We start from the raw sequence: 16,160 nt of genomic DNA, 5'->3' as shown, positions 1-16,160 counted from the left end.
TTTTACTCATTTCATATACTATTTTTAATTCTTATATTATAATTTATAAATTTTTTTACTTTATTTATCAATATATGCTTAAAGTTAAATATATATAATTATTTATAAAAAATTTGATTAAATTAAAAAGTCTAACTACTATGATAATAAAGAATAGACTATATTCATATTATTTAATATTATAAAATTATTAAATAAAATAAACTTTATTTACTGTATAAAATAGACTATATTTTAGTAATAATATAGTAATCATTTTATAATTATATTATAGAAACTACCTAGCAATGATCTAGTAATTATATTATAGATAGAGATAATATACTGAGAAAAAAATACTAAGAAAAGAGATAAAATACTAAAAATTATCTTAATATTTTATTAAAATAACTTTTTAAGTTAACAATCAAATATCTGTTTATGTATATCTAGATTGAAATTATAATAGCTATATATATTGAATAATTACTTAAGAAGTTTTTTTTTAATCTTAATCAATTTATAATTATTTATATATATTTTTAAATAAAATTTGATATTAACTATAATAGACTATTTAATAAAAATATCTAATATCTAATATATAAAAAAATAGAAAAAATATTATTTAAAAAAATTAAATTATATAAAAAATTAAACTTTTTTATAATAAAAACTATATAATTATTATTATATATAGATAAAAATATATATAAATAAAAGCTTATACAGATATAAATTTATATAAATAATAATAGATATACTACTTTAATAATATTATTTCAATAGTATTTCATTAGTGTAAAAATATAGTCTGAGTATAATAAAAATTAAAATATAACTTTATATATCAGTAAAATATTTTTGTAAAATAATTTTTAAAATCTTATATATATTTAAAACTTTTATTTTTGATATTTTTATAAAATTTATATAAAGTAATAGCTGAATAAATATAGAATTCTTAAGATAAAAATAATATAAAAAAGAGTATAAAAATAATAATTAAAAATAGTTAAGTTAAATATTTAATATTTTTTTTAAAAAAATCTACTTCTTATTAATATCTACCATTTAGTGATAAAATATATTAGTTAAATATATTTTTTTATCATTGATATCTTCTATATTTTAAAAATTATTTCTTTATAATACTATCATTATTTTATTAATAATATTTATATTATTATGATAATAATATTATTATTTCATTTTTTATTTAATATATAAAATAATTAATTAATTTTTATATAGAATAATTATCTTATCTTGTTTTAAATAATAAAATAAACATATTATATATAAACAGAATAATTATTTTTATAAAATACATTATCACTTTTTTAATCAAATAAAGTGATATTGTCATAGCTCAACTAGAGACATGATGATAATAAGATAAAAGCTCAATTCATCTATCTAACTAGATAGCTGCAACAAGAATACTAAACTGGGGATTAGAATTTGAGAATGAACGAGCAGCCTAATATATATAGATAATTGAAGTTGGAATGAATCAATCTTATTCCATATTACCAGCAACTGCGCGGTAACAGTTATCTGAATATCGTCATGGCTCAATCTAGGGGCATGGCGGTATATAAGACAAAAGCTCAATTCATCTATCTACTAGGTAGCTGCGACGAGAATACTAAACTGGGGATTAGAATATGAGAATGAACGAGCAGCCTGATATATATAGATGGGTTGGGGATCGGAGCGGATCAACCTAAGCAACCGAATATGGTTGGGGTTGGAATGGATCAACCTTATCCCATATTACCAGCGACAGCGCCGTAACAAGTATATTCATAATGAAGAGAAGATTGATAAAAACTCTATAAAGTTAGCTATTTGACTTACTATTTAAAAAGTCAGTGATTTAATCTCAATATATCAGATTCCTTGAAATTGTATACAAATATCTATCTAGTTTTTATTTTCTTTGGTCACTTAGATTCTTCTTCAGTCTTCAGACATAAGCTCATATTATTATTATTATTACTTATTTAACGCCTGGAGGCACGTGATCAGCTGACTAAGAATAGTCTGCTGTCGCGGCCACAGCACCTCCCTAAGGGTATCAGGCGTGCCAGCGCAGCAGCTAGTCTGCTGCCTGACATGTCTAGTCGGCCGAAGCCCTCTTGAGAGTCTATGTACAGAGTAGCCCCCGTCCTGGAGGTTCTGAATGGCGTAGTAGCCGAAGATTACGGGACTGAGGAAGCCAAGGGCTTCTAGGGTGGTGTGTAGGGGTGATGAGAAATGTATATAAGGAACATAGGAAAGAGAGAGGGGGGGGGAGAAGTCAGATGTTGAACAGGTTCTAGTAGCGGCGTTGGATGTTGATGAAGAAGTGGGTATTAGTGCACCAGGTAGAGAAGGCCATAGCTCCTCTTACTGTGCTGAGAAGCCAGTCAATTGCTTCCTTTGGTCCTTGGCATGCTTCAGGGGTTTTAATTCATTCAATGTTCCGGCCTTTCCAGCAAAAGAAGAAGTGCTCAGGGGTCTTATCTCAGCTGCAAGAGCAGGTGAGGAGTGTGTCATCATGTGCCCATCTGTGATGATAGGCTGCAAAGTCACCGTGGCCTGTTCTAGCTGCCAGCAAGTGGCCTAGGTTCCTTCGGGGGAGAGTGAGCTCAGGGGAGGGTCCTTTTGGCATTGGGATATTGAGGTCCTTGTATTGTGATGTGCTATTGGAGCTCCAGTATTGTTGCAGTGAGGCATTGAAGTGTTCTTTAGCATAGGATTTGGCCCGTGCCAGGGTCAGAGTGCGGTGAGTGCATTCCATTGTGCAGGCTGACTTGGCCGCAGCATCTGCAGCATCATTGCCTGGAATCCCAGTGTGGCCGGGGCACCATCAAACATAGACCCGTCTCGGGCCGGCTGGACCTGGGCCCTGTTTTGTCCAGGACCTGCGGAGTTCGTTGAACTTAGCAAAGGTGAGAAAAGATGTTCATGTGGGTGTGTCTGTGTGGAGTCTTATTGCAGCCTCTTCATTGTCTAGAGCCACTATAATGTGCCTTGCGAACATAGAGAAGGGATTCTGTAGTGCTGCCTCAAGACTGGCAACTGCTGCAAGCACTTTGGCATCAAAGACCTCAGCAGTGCAGCCCAGAGGCAGCTTACCAAGCTCCAGAGATTGATTTGTTCCTCAGTATAGACAGTAGCCTCCGCCTGAAACTCCTTGGCTGTCTTTGGAGCCATCAGTATATGAGATGAGATTGAGGGGGGATACAGCTTTCTGAAGCCAGTTTTGAAAAGCTGCTGGTCCTGCAGCTTGTCCCACAGCCCCAATTTCTAGTGCCTTTTGCTCTCTATTTGGTATGCCAGGATTGTCCCAAGGAGGCAAGGACCCTGAGCCGGGTGTGATGGCCGTTGTTTTAATGTTTCATCTAATCCATTTAAAACGTGAGGTGTACCATCTTCGGCGTAGGGGATGTGACAGGTCAGCTGCAGCTACGCGAACGGCTAGTCAGTCATGTATTCTTTCTAGCCAGGCTTTGGCTGGGCCCCAGCTTGATTCGCGTAGGAGAACAGGGGTAGGCGTTGTGGCAAAGACAGGTAGAATGGCTCGAGCAGTGTTGTTGAAGGCTACCTGAATCTTGCCAATGGCTGCCTGAGAGGTTCGCTTCAAGAACCAGGTCTCAGCTCCATAAAACAGAGTGCTGAAGGCACAGCTTTGAGTTGCTTGTCTGAGCAAATGTGTTTGACTTCCAAATGAGGCTCCATTTAGTGATTTAACATGTCCTGTAACAATTCTGGCTCGAGTGCACGCAAGGTGAATATGTTCTCTGAAGAGTAACTTTCTGTCAAAGAAAACCCCTAGCCATCTGGTGTAGTTATTGGGGGAAATTGTCTGTTCATTAAAGGAGATGGAGGGCTCTGAGTACTTGATCTTTTTATGAAAGTATTGAAGCTCCGTCTTGACTGGGTCAAATGAGATTCCATTGTCAATACCCCATTCCAGGGTGTGGTTGAGAGAATTCTGAAGCTGACTTCCTACCCGCTCAAGGGAGCTTCCAGTCTCCAGGATTGCAATGTCGTCTGCGTACCCAAACCAGCTTTTGATAAGCTGGAGGAGGGGTTCTATGTAGAGCAGAAAGAGAATTGGTGAGACAGGGGATCCCTGTGGAAGGCCACAGAGAATCTGAAACACCTTCAATTGAACACTGTCTAGTTGAATCAAAGCTAGTCATTGATTGAGGAAAGATGCTACTCACTTTATCAGAACTGCCGGCCAGCCCTGTTCCTGTAGACATCTTAGAAGCCAGCCTTGAAGGACTCTGTCAAAGGCCCCTTTGACATCTAGGGTGATCATGCCAGTCAGAAGGTGTTTGTCCCATGCCCCTTGTACATCACAGGCTAGTGCAGTGGTGAGGTCTACTGCAGACCTCTGTTGAACAGCACTACACTGATCTTCTGCTAGAATGTGATGATGGAGAGTGAGATGGGACATTCATCTAGCTATCAGACACTCCAGCCCTTTGCTGAGGCAGAATAGCAGTGTGATTGGGTGGTAAGACTTTGGTAGAGAGTAATCTCTTTTCTCTGACTTTGGAATAATCACCACCTCAGCCTTCTTGAAGCTCTGGGGGTGGATTCCTTGATCTATACAGTGTTGAAAGAGTAGAACAATTTGATTGCCTATCACTGGCCATGTCTTTTGAAGAACCTTGGCTGTAATGCCATCCAGACCAGAAGATGTGCTGAGTGTCTGGCAGGTGGCTCTGTAGACTTCCTGCTCTGTAAGAGGCATCCAGGGTATCTCTCTGCATGGGATTGTTGGTGTATGCTCTGGGATATCTTCTGTGTCAAGATGTCTGGCCAGAAGTGTCTCGCGCAGTAGAGAAGATTTGCCAGCACAAGATTGTTCTAGGTGTCCGTCAGGATGTCATAAAGGAGGAGTGGGGTCTTGAGGTTGGTATTTATGCCATTTGACAATCTTGTAGACATCTGATAAGGAGGAAGCCTCCTCAATTCACTGGCAATTCCATGCTCTCTTAGCTTTTCTAATTTCCACCTGGAATGCCACTTGTTCTGATTGACAAGGGCTGTGTCTACATGCTGCATGATATACTCTTCTGGCTATCTTGACTGCTGGGGTCCACCATGGGGCATGATGACTCTTGGGTCCTGGGGCGAGAGAGCAGGAGCCTTGTAGAGCCAGTTGGAGAGATTTCACAATGTCTGCTGCTTCCTCATTCACATCCTCATAGATCAGTGAGGAGAAGAAAGTGAGTAGTTGCAAGAAGTGATCAGCATCACAGGTCATGAGGCTAAGCTTCTTCTCCTTAATCAATTGAGTCTGAGTCTGTGATAATTGAACTGTTGTGATAAGAGTTTCATGATCTGAGATGCAGTGCAGTTCAGGAGCAATATGACAGATAGCTGAGTTGGCAGCACAGAAGACAAGATCAAGTGTGCCTCCTTGTCTATGTGTAGGGGATTCAGCCAGGTTGAGAAGCTGGAGTTCAAGAGAGATTGCCCAGTTATACAGATTCTCTCCTGCTTGAGGATGCCTATCAGTTGTAGAGTCCCATGCTGTGTGTCTAATATTAAAGTCTTCTAATGCCATCCAGGGGATGGTCTCTGTGGTGTGTGTAAGAGAGAGGAGGTCTTGAAGGCCTTGACCTGCATCTGTGGTGCCAGATGGGGTGTTGTATATGTTGTAGATATTAGCCCTTTTGGAGTTAGAGATCTTAACTGAGACACAGACAACATCCCTTGAGATATCTGCTATAGATTGAGTTGGTGCAAGGGCCCTTCCATTTCTGACATAGAGCAGTACTCTGGGCCTCTTGGTCCAGTTGGAGGAGAGTGGGGTGAAGTGCTTGTATGAGGGATGGCTTTTGGAGAGGCAGGTGGAGAGGTCTGTAGCTATCCAGGGTTCCTGAATGGCCACAATGTCACAGGCTCTTTCATCTGCTAGTGAGAGAGTGATGTCATGGGAGCTTGACTGTCTTCCTACATTGGCTTGATATACAGTGAGTGTAGATTTGTGAGAAGAGCTGTGACTGCTCTTCATTAGTGGAGGTTCAGACTTGGTGTGATCTTGGTGCCTGTTTGAGAGCAGGTCATTGAGTCTGTCTGGTTGCTCTGGGAGCTAATGACTGGTGTCAGCAGAGCTGAGAGAGGGGATGAGGTGGAGTCTCTAGAGTTTAGCTCTGGATTGCTCTTCTCTGCTGAAGTTTGATGAGCTGAGGTGAATGCTCTTCTGCCAGCTTCGTGTATTGAGTGTAGCTGATGGCAGGAGATGTGTTCTATACATCCAGAGACTATTTTGAGCCTTGCTGGACAGTCAGTGCTGAGAGTGGGATGAGGGCCAAGGCAGTTGCAGCAGTGAGCTGGTGTTTGACATCTGTCTGAGTGTGTGGGACTGCTGCACTTCTCACAATGTAGGGGTCATGCACAGTTTCTTTCTGTGTGGAAGCTGTGACATCTTGTGCAAATTGAGATCTTTGATGATTTCTTGATTTTGTTAACCATCACTGGGCGACTGAAAAGGTGGAGTTTGTTTGAAAAGAGGTGCACTCCAGAGGTTCATACTCCAACCCAGGCATACCCTTCATGCAGATTGGGGTCCATGGACTTCTTTGTCCAGTGACAACGGGTGATTGGAGCCTGGTGGGTGATGTCTCAAATCTCAGAAAGAAGCATCTCTTCTGACACTGGAATCAGAGTGATATTCTGTCCTTCAAAGCTGTGTGTTGACTTCTTGATTGGACCAACTACAAAGATGGTTCAGGATTCCTGTCACTCAATAAGACAGTCATCTACAGCAGCTTTCAGCTTATCTGCATGTTCAAGAATGGAGGCTGCCTTCACTGGGGAGGGGGCAGCCATGGTGATTCCTGATGGGCAGTGCCATACATCAGTGATCCAGGTCAGATCAGGGATCATGGCGTGTACTTGTTCATGAATAGCTTGGGGATCTAGGTCATGAGCAGCATGTGCTGCAGGTAGCCTAATCATGACTTGTTTGTCTTCCTGTCCTTGGTGCAGGGGGCAGTTGGCCTGCTGTACCTGCTTCTTGTGAGGTTGTCCTGTTGCTGAAACAGTCTGGGGGGGATTGTTTGAGGGGATTGCCTTAGCTGTCGTGGCAGTAGCATATGTCAGTGTAGGCTTTGATTCAGTGGTGAGGTCTTTAATGGCTTTGACTATGCTGTATCCCATGACTTGCCTTAGTACGGCAGTCTGGCGTGGTAGAGAGTTCTCATAAGTGCAGAGTATCAGGTCCAGTACCACAGATAGCTTATTGCATAGCTCAAGCACTGCAGCTAGCTCTGCAGAGAAGGAGTTGTTGACATGACTCAGCAGAGCATTGAGCTTATAATTCACTGTGGAGGAGGAGTTCTTTGTGGTTAGCAGGACTGCTTGAGTGCAGTCAGTCACATTCTTGATGGATTCTCCTCCTGGTGAGAGGGCCGGGCGGGGATTGAAGTTGATATTGATTTGATGTAGTTGAGCTGTGGTGGCTGTTGTAGTGTCTGACGCGTCCTGGGACATGGTGTTTTGGGGCTGGGGGGGGTCGTCTGGGGGTTTTAGCGGAGCAGAGGAGATTGCGCGGGCTCTCTTCTTTTTAGAGCGAAGAGGAGCCTTGGTGATAGCAATGTTGCTGTTGTTTTGGCTCATCGCGGCGATGTTGCTCCGTACGATGTAGATAGAATGACATAAGCTCATATCCTTTATTAGCTCAAGTCTATTCATCAAATAACTCACATGACAGTTCTATTGACTTTCTACCTCAGTGTCATCTCTACTGTGACTTTAATATGTCTAAGCGTATAATTCAGTTGCAGCTGGTAGACAATTGTTTCAGATCACTGGAAAATAAAAAAAAAAAAAAAAAAAAAAAAAAAAAAAAAATAGAAAAGCAAATAAAAGGTTTCATCTCTGCTCAAATGAATTAAATACTCTAGAAGGTATTATAAGACAACATACAGAGTACATAAAACATTCCATCACGACAGATAGATTAATCAAATAAATATGTATTATCAGTACCTTGGCCCTGTTCATAATGTATACTGACCCACATACATAGAAACCAATCATGTTCCCACTTTTTCTTCTACAATCCGCCATCGCATTCAAAAACTACTCATAGTCTCGTAAATACCGCCCAGGCAACTCTATTTCCCACATTGGCCGTTCCACTACCGCCACCTCAATATTAAACCCGTCCTCCAGTTTTTGATTTGGATCTGATCTGCTATCCGGCTCGTCAAGCGACACTATTCCAAGAATATCCCGATATTTATGCGTATGCCACCAACGACGTTGCGGCAGTGATCGTTTATGCGGCGTTAGTGATGGGACTTGCGCTTCAACGTCTGTTGAAGAGCTTGGGTTAATTGCGCTGCGGGTGGAGGGAGTTGCTTGTTTTCGTTCAAGCTTGTCAGACCCAGAGGAGTGTATATTTTGACTTCGCCCCTGCTTTGCTTGCGGCAGTACGGTGTCACTATTGACTTGTGGCCTGTTGTCGATTACAACAGCGAACGCTACTTGCGACTTTGCGTTGGAATCTGTGGATGAAGAGGGGAGATGTGTGCTCCTACCGTTGGGCAGATGTTGATCGTGATGATTTGTCTCTTTATCCACGTCTTCGTCTTCCATTCCATCAGATCCGAGTTGCGCAAGATTTTGCTCTCGTCGAAGACGTGCCAAGGTAGAGTCATTTGCAATGGATGCTTCGTTGTATTGTTTGTGCTCATCTTCGTCAAGAATATCATCTCGCTCACTTTTTCGTGTAATGTCTATCCATTGTACATTCAACTCATCACCATCCACGATTTTGCGCATTTTTCTCCCCAGGCCCACGTCGGATTTCGATACTGGTATTCTATCTCCAGCACCAGTGTTGGTCTTCAGAATTTTCCTGTCATCATCCCCTCGCTTACGTTTGCTTTGCCCTTTTTGCACTGCGCCATCTGCAATATCCTTGCTTGTAGAACCATTCGGTGGGGGGAAATCCAGCGAAAGGTCGAACATCCACATCCATGTAGGACCGTAAAGCCAAAGGCGTTCCCGGCTCTTATTTATATCCCAGATAGCACCCATCGCCCTATCCTTCAGGATGGTAAATTCTTTTGGCAGATACGCTGTGGGATTTCTCCGCGACCAATCGGACAGTTTCCCTTTCAGAATCTCGAATTCGGACAACTGGTGTTCTGCGGTCAATACCATTAGGCGTTCAGTAATGGAGAAAGATGGACAGGAGACATGAACTCTGGTAGTTCCGTTCGTGAGATCTTTGGGTTGGGAACGACTTGATGGGCGGAATGATAGCAAGAGGATTCCGGCTTTAAGACGAGGAATTGGTGATTCTGAAGGCGTCTGTATCCACCGCTGGCCGTCGAGTACAGCAGGAGAATCGTCATCGTCACACGAGGATTCATCATCCGAAGAGTTTGTCGAAGGCTTTCCGTTCACCTTCAGCATTGTACCTTGCGTAGATGCTCTGACATCCTCCAAAATCCAAGAGTCTATGCAACCTGCCAAGTCGCCGCTCGCCATAATTCTACTGTCCTCTGAAAATGCAATACAGCGAATGCTCCGTTCGTATTCCCCAAGTGTACCGTACATTTCTTTGTGTCGGATTTGCCTTGGAATACGGTCCAAATCAAGTATTTGAGGAAGTATGCGTGGGTTCTTCTTAGGATCAGAGCTTGGCACAATTTTGGCAAGAGATATTTGGTTGTTGGGACGGACCAGACAAAGCCATTGGCGATTAGGTGAGATAGCAACGGTTTTAGCTCCATGTCTAGCAACTGAAGGTGGAAGGTCAATCTTTTTGAAGCGGAGCACAGGCTGGCTACCCCCCCTCCGCCACTTCACACTGAACATTTTCACTTCAGCTATGGTTGCTGCAACGAAAAATTTCCCGTCAGATGACAAGGTGGCGGACGTAAGATTTTCCTCGCCTTGGAACAGCACTTTGCCTACTAGTTCATGGCTCATCCCATCTAAGAGCCTCCCATCATTCCCCGAACTCCCAGAAATATACCATAAGCTGACTTCACGGTCCCACCAACTCATAAGGAGGCGTGGTGAAGGCGCTGAGGATATTTGGGGAACCTGGGGAAGATTTGATAATTTTCGGTGGTGTTCTGACCCATACTCGCGCAACGGTACAACGACAGGAACTGTATCCAATCCTGTAATTTGATCATTAGATTAAAAGCAGACAATAAGTCGTTAAATAAAAAACGGTTTGTCCTTACCTCCTGATACGACGATGCTTATATTCCTTGTCTCATAAACCGCGAAGGCCTTGACATCATGCGAATGATATCGACGATGCGTTACTTCTTTCCATCGCCTCGATTTATCATTCTTCTTACCCCTCTCTAGTGTGTATATAGTTGTCCTCTGATCTGCTCCGCCGCTGATGACAGATTCTCCATCGGCACTAACAGCAATATCCAACACATCTGCCAGGTGGCCCTGTATTCGTTGAATGAGAGAGTAATTCTTCGCGTCCCAAAACCGTATTTCACCTGTAGAGTCGCCAGAGATAATTGTCCCGTCCGGCAAGCATTTCACCGACCATACTAGCACCTCCTTGGAGCCCTTCACTAGGCCTTTACCCATGGAAACAGTACGCAGAATCACGCCATTGCGAATATCAAAGATTCGAATAGTGCTATCTGTATATCCAGCTACAACAGTGTTACGATCCTGGAACGTAAGACTGAGGACTCTAGCCTTTTTAGTTGAGGGTCTCATGGTGCGTATATATCTCAAATCCCCGTCCTGTGTCGACAGGATGACAATTGACCCATCGGCACACCCAACAGCCAAATGTTGTCCCGTATATTCCCCTTCAGCTGGGGGTAAGAATTTCCCATCTTTATCTTTCTCCGTGGGTCTCCAACGGGGTTGTGCAGCCAAACACCAAATCTCTCCAAAATTACCATTTGAATGCCTAGCAGGGCGAGCCTCTTCGAGATTCCACTCTGTCACCACGCTGGAAGACCCAATGCTAAACAATCGCAGCTTCCCAGGGATTCTAAACCCGCTGCCATCGGTCCCGTCCTCGCTGGGGTCTTGAGTCCATGCAAGACCCTCGATGCTGAGATCCTTACCACCTCGCAAGATCGATTCCTGTAGCCAGGCTCCGCGAAGGGGATTCCATATTTCGATATCGCCGTTGGCACGTCCGATAGCGAGACGCAGAGTAGGAACACCTCTGCCGGAGACATCCGCAGAGGGAGGATGAGAGAATGCGAGGGCGTTAATTGCCCGCGGCTTGAATGGTACGAATCGACATCTGTGGATATCCATAGCTGTTGAACGTTATATGTTATACGTTATACGAAAAAAGTTTCCAAGACAGACACGGGCAATGGGTGAGCAATCAGCATACGATCATCGAATTTTGATTAACTAGGTTAGGGAAGATGTCTAATCAAACCACCCACAACTCAACTACGGAGCCATTTCCTGCTCTGTGTTTTCGCCGTTTATCAGTTTTGTTGTCGGGCAAGGAAAACCTGTGTCGCATCGCAAGTTTGCTGGGTTGAATGAAATCTTCCCTAGATATTTTTTTCTCCAATATTTCTGCCACAAAAATGATCAGCCTCTACGGAAGTACCAAAGGAAATTTTCCTGGACGGTTTCTACCACGTGATATCACTGTTCAAATTTGTTGGAGCCTAGGCTTCCTATTATGGACTAGCGCACCGCACACTAGTATATAGCATCTCTGAGATAACTACCAATATAACCACTTCAGACATCCCATTGGTCTGGATTGCTTGTTTTCCTTTTTAAAGAGCCTTCTGCACATTACTTCTGCACACTATTTCTTCATCTTTTATCTGAGGTATAAAACATCTCATGTGGACTGCATCACTGAATTGCAGAAAGAATCTGATGAAAAATGACTATTTTAAAAGCTTTGATCATAGAAAAAAAATTAAATCAAAAAAAGATAAATAAATATTTTTAATAATATGAGCTGCAGAATTATTGAATATCTCTGCAAGCAATAACATAAATAGAAATGAATACAATACATCTATCTCTGAATTTAGAGAAGAAACTAATTAAATAGAGAAAATAAATATTATGAAAAGTTATATATTAAAACTTATAATATTCATACTATATTTTTATATTATTAAAACACTATTAAAATAATATCATCAAAGTTTCATCTCTATTTTTATTTGTATAGTTTTTATCTATGTATTCTATAATAATATAAATTAAACTCTGTTCAGATCATAAAATTTTAAAAATTTATTAAATAGATAAATTTTTTTTATCATATAGAGTAGATTTTGATTATTAAATAGAAAGACTTTGTTTATTAGATAAAACAGATTTAATTTTAATAATAGTAGAGCAATCATCTCATATTATCTTATAGAAATTATAGAGCAATGATTTAGTAACTATAAAGAATTATATTTTAAAATCTAATACTTAGACTATATCTTCATATTAATAAAAATATTATTGAAAAACTATTATTTTCATACTATCAAAATATTATTGAAAGACTAACATCTTCATACTACTAAAATATTATTAAAGAATTAATAATATTTTTAAAATGATATCTTTATTTATATCTCTATAATCTATATTTATATATATATATATATATTCTCTTCTTTATATATAATTTCTATTATAAAAGTATTAATTCTTTTATTAAATTTTTATTTTTTATAAAAAAAAGCTCAATTTTTTATAATTTCTATATTTTTTCTTTCTATTTTAATAATTTCTTTTTTATTTTTATATATATTAGCTATTAGCTATTTCAATAATTAATCTATTATATTAAAAATTATTTTAAGATTATATCTCTGAGACTTAAGAAATTAATTTTATTAAAGTTCATAAATAATATACAGCTGCTTATATATGAGAAGAGATTTAATATATCTTAATAATAAGCTATAGAAAATATTAAGTTTATAAAAGATTTAAAAATTTTAATGATATTAGTTTATAATTTACTACTAATATCTTCATAATTAGTGAAAAAGAATTTATAACTTAGTTATGAATTATATTATAAAATATTAAAAAATTTTAATAGATACACTTATATAACATTGAAAACATCTTTAATAATAGATTATATAAGAAGAAATCTTTTGAATTGAACTTTAAAACTCAAGATATTAATTAACTATTGCAATTACTTATGAAAATCTTTAATAATTCTTCTATTTACTCTGAGTACAAATGTTCAAAAAAAAGTTTATATTATTAAAATTCTTTAGTAAAGCTAATATAATTCATCATTTAGTCAATTAGATCATCTAATAGATCAGTTTATTCAATATGTATATATCTAGCATTCACATCAACAAAATACTCATTCTATAGCCTTCTCAAGCTTTCACTTAGAAAGGAAACTGTTTTTAACTATTTAGATATTAAAAAGAGATCAAACTTTAAGTATTAAGAAAGCTGCAAGCTTATACAATATCTCTTTTATTATTTTACAAAATTGATTAAATAATTGTATAATATAAGAGAACTTTCAACTTAATAATTGAAAATTAGCCTCTACTGAAGAGTCAGTTCTTGTATAGTGAATTCTATTCATAAATGAACATAATCAGTCTTCTCAAGTATATACTATATAAGAAACAGTCAATCTTCTTCTTGTCAACTGAGATTCTAACACTAAGATCAAATCTTCATCTACAGTTGGTAAATACTAAGTTAATCAATTTATTGGTTGTTATTCTAAGCTTAAATTCTAGTTCTCACACAAATATGATTATCAACAGACTTTATAGACTTTATATAAAAATTCTGAGATTATTCATAAATGATTCAGACTTATATGAAACATCATTACAAAGTATGAAATTTTAAAAGATGATATCTACAACTTTGATGAGATTATATTTCAGATGAGAGTTATTAGCACTTCTAGAGTGATGACTGAGTCTGAAAGAATCAATTATTCAAAATTGATTCAATCTGGAAATTGAAAATGAGTAACTTTTATTGCTGGAATTAATGTCACAGATTGAACTCTTCATATAATAATTATTCTCAAATAAAAAATACATCAATTCTGTTGATATGAGATAGAAAAGCTATCAGATAACTGAGTTATTGAAGTTAGTGATAATGACTGAACAACTGACAAAATGAACCTGTATTGACTGAAGAAGATGTTCAACAAGAACACTATACTCTGTACAAAGAGCAAATACTGACTATTGATTCTTGATAAATATGAAAGTCATACTTCAGCTGAATTTGACTGATTCTACTCTGAGAACAATATTATTACTCTCTACATGCCAGCTCATTCCTCTCATTTTCTTCAGTTATTAAATATTGACTGCTTCTCCTCTCTGAAAACAGTATACAGACAACTAATAGAGAAGCAGATGCAGTTTGAAATCAATCATATTAATAAAAAAAGTTTCTGAATCTCTATTCAACTGCTCATATACAGACTCTGACTGAGAGCAATATCAAGAATAGCTTTACAGCTGCTGGACTAGTTTTATATAATTCTGAACAGATTCTCTCATATCTTAATATCGCAGTGTATATACCCACCTCTTCTGAAACTTCTCATAGCTCTCAAGCTTCCTAAGTCACAGTTACATCACATAATATATATCAATTGAAGCATCAGACTGAGAAAATCAGGAAATATATTAAATATTATATGCAGAGTCTACTTAGTTCTACTCATCAGACTCTAAGCCAGCTTGTCAAGAGCTATCAAATGACTATACATAGAATGATACTTTTAAAGCAGAATATCAAGGAACTAAGAGCTATAAATGCAAAATAAAAGAGAAAATGAGAAATAGACTATATATATATAGTTCAAAAAAGTACTTTGAGAGTTGAAGAAGGCTTGAATTGTGTATGAAGAGTTAATGAATGAAAAGAAGAGGTGATTGAAGCTGCTGACTCTCAATCACAAAAACATATAATATCATGATATAGTATATGTGAAACTATTGAATATACTACTCATACATACTCTCAGCATGTAGAAAATAAGTCTTAATATAATTTACTACTTTCTGTAAATAATTATTGCTTAATTTAATCTGAAATACTTTGAGTGATGAAAGATTAATTAACTAGATGATCTGATTGATCAGATGATGAATTACATTAAAATTATCTTCTTACTTAATTAGTAGACTATAATTAATATAATATTATAGTCATTTTTACTCTTTAATATATTTATAAAGTTTATTATAATATGCTACTATGTTTATTCTAATATTAATAGTAATTTTAGCAGATAAAGAGCTTTATCTCTGAAGATCTTACTAATTCAGTATATATAATACTTCTGAACATAGCATATAATATCTATCTATTAGATAATCTATTAATACTAGAGATAAATCAGAATCAAAGTCTCTTTTAGCTTAGTATATTATTAAGATTTGATTATAAATTTTCTATAGTAGTGTATTTATGAAAGTTTCTTTTTTTTAAATAGATATTATCAATCTTTTATTATAAAATAATATATTATTATTTGTTATATAAAGATTATTCTTCTCTTCTACTTGCTACTATAAGAACTTGAGTAAGATTATTATTTTATTTATAGATATAATATGTTTAATAATATTTTTCTTTTTTAAGAATTTAATTCTAATAATATCTATCTTCATGAGGAAAATAATTTAAGAATTCAAAATCTCTGATTTTAGAAGAATTTGTAAATAATCATCTGATTATTTTTTAATATACTCAGATCTACTCAGTATATTTGCTAGTATATTATTTTTTTTTGATCAGTATTTGATCTTAAAGTAAAAGTGAGAAAGAAATTCTATTTAGTATATCTAATGTATATTCAGCTTTTTAATTATTATAAAGTATTTTAGTATATAATAATTAGTGAAAATATTGAATTATTCATTCTATTATAGTCTTTTAAGCTCAGCTTATTATTTCTGCTATACTCAAATAATTGTAAGAATTTTCTTATTATAAATCTCATAGTTGAGCTTTACATCATTTATTGATTTAAAGTAGAAGATCACAAAGTATTAAAGATTATTATTAGTTTTTAACTTAGTATTTCAGTTATTACTTCATGAGAGATATTAATTTTAATATAAATTTTATATTCAAAGTTATAATAATATAGAGTTAGAATCTTCATTAGTTGCTTCTTTAGTTTCTTAAAAACTAACTAATATTATAAT

The 16,160-nt window shown here is 37.0% G+C and overlaps 1 protein-coding gene across 1 annotated transcript; it reads right to left on the bottom strand.

The window, feature by feature from the left end:
- Positions 1 to 8,076: 8,076 nt before the first annotated feature.
- On the bottom strand, positions 8,077 to 11,265 carry PADG_08726 (uncharacterized protein; the record flags this gene model as incomplete). Its single annotated transcript, XM_010765728.1, has 2 exons — positions 8,077 to 10,136; positions 10,203 to 11,265. 2 exons carry the CDS (start codon positions 11,263 to 11,265, stop codon positions 8,077 to 8,079), a joined length of 3,123 nt encoding a protein of 1,040 aa, XP_010764030.1.
- Positions 11,266 to 16,160: the final 4,895 nt, after the last annotated feature.

This window comes from Paracoccidioides brasiliensis (assembly GCF_000150735.1).
Source record: "Paracoccidioides brasiliensis Pb18 unplaced genomic scaffold supercont2.41, whole genome shotgun sequence".
Lineage (NCBI taxonomy): Eukaryota > Fungi > Ascomycota > Eurotiomycetes > Onygenales > Ajellomycetaceae > Paracoccidioides > Paracoccidioides brasiliensis.
This window is presented reverse-complemented; position numbering and strand designations above follow the sequence as displayed.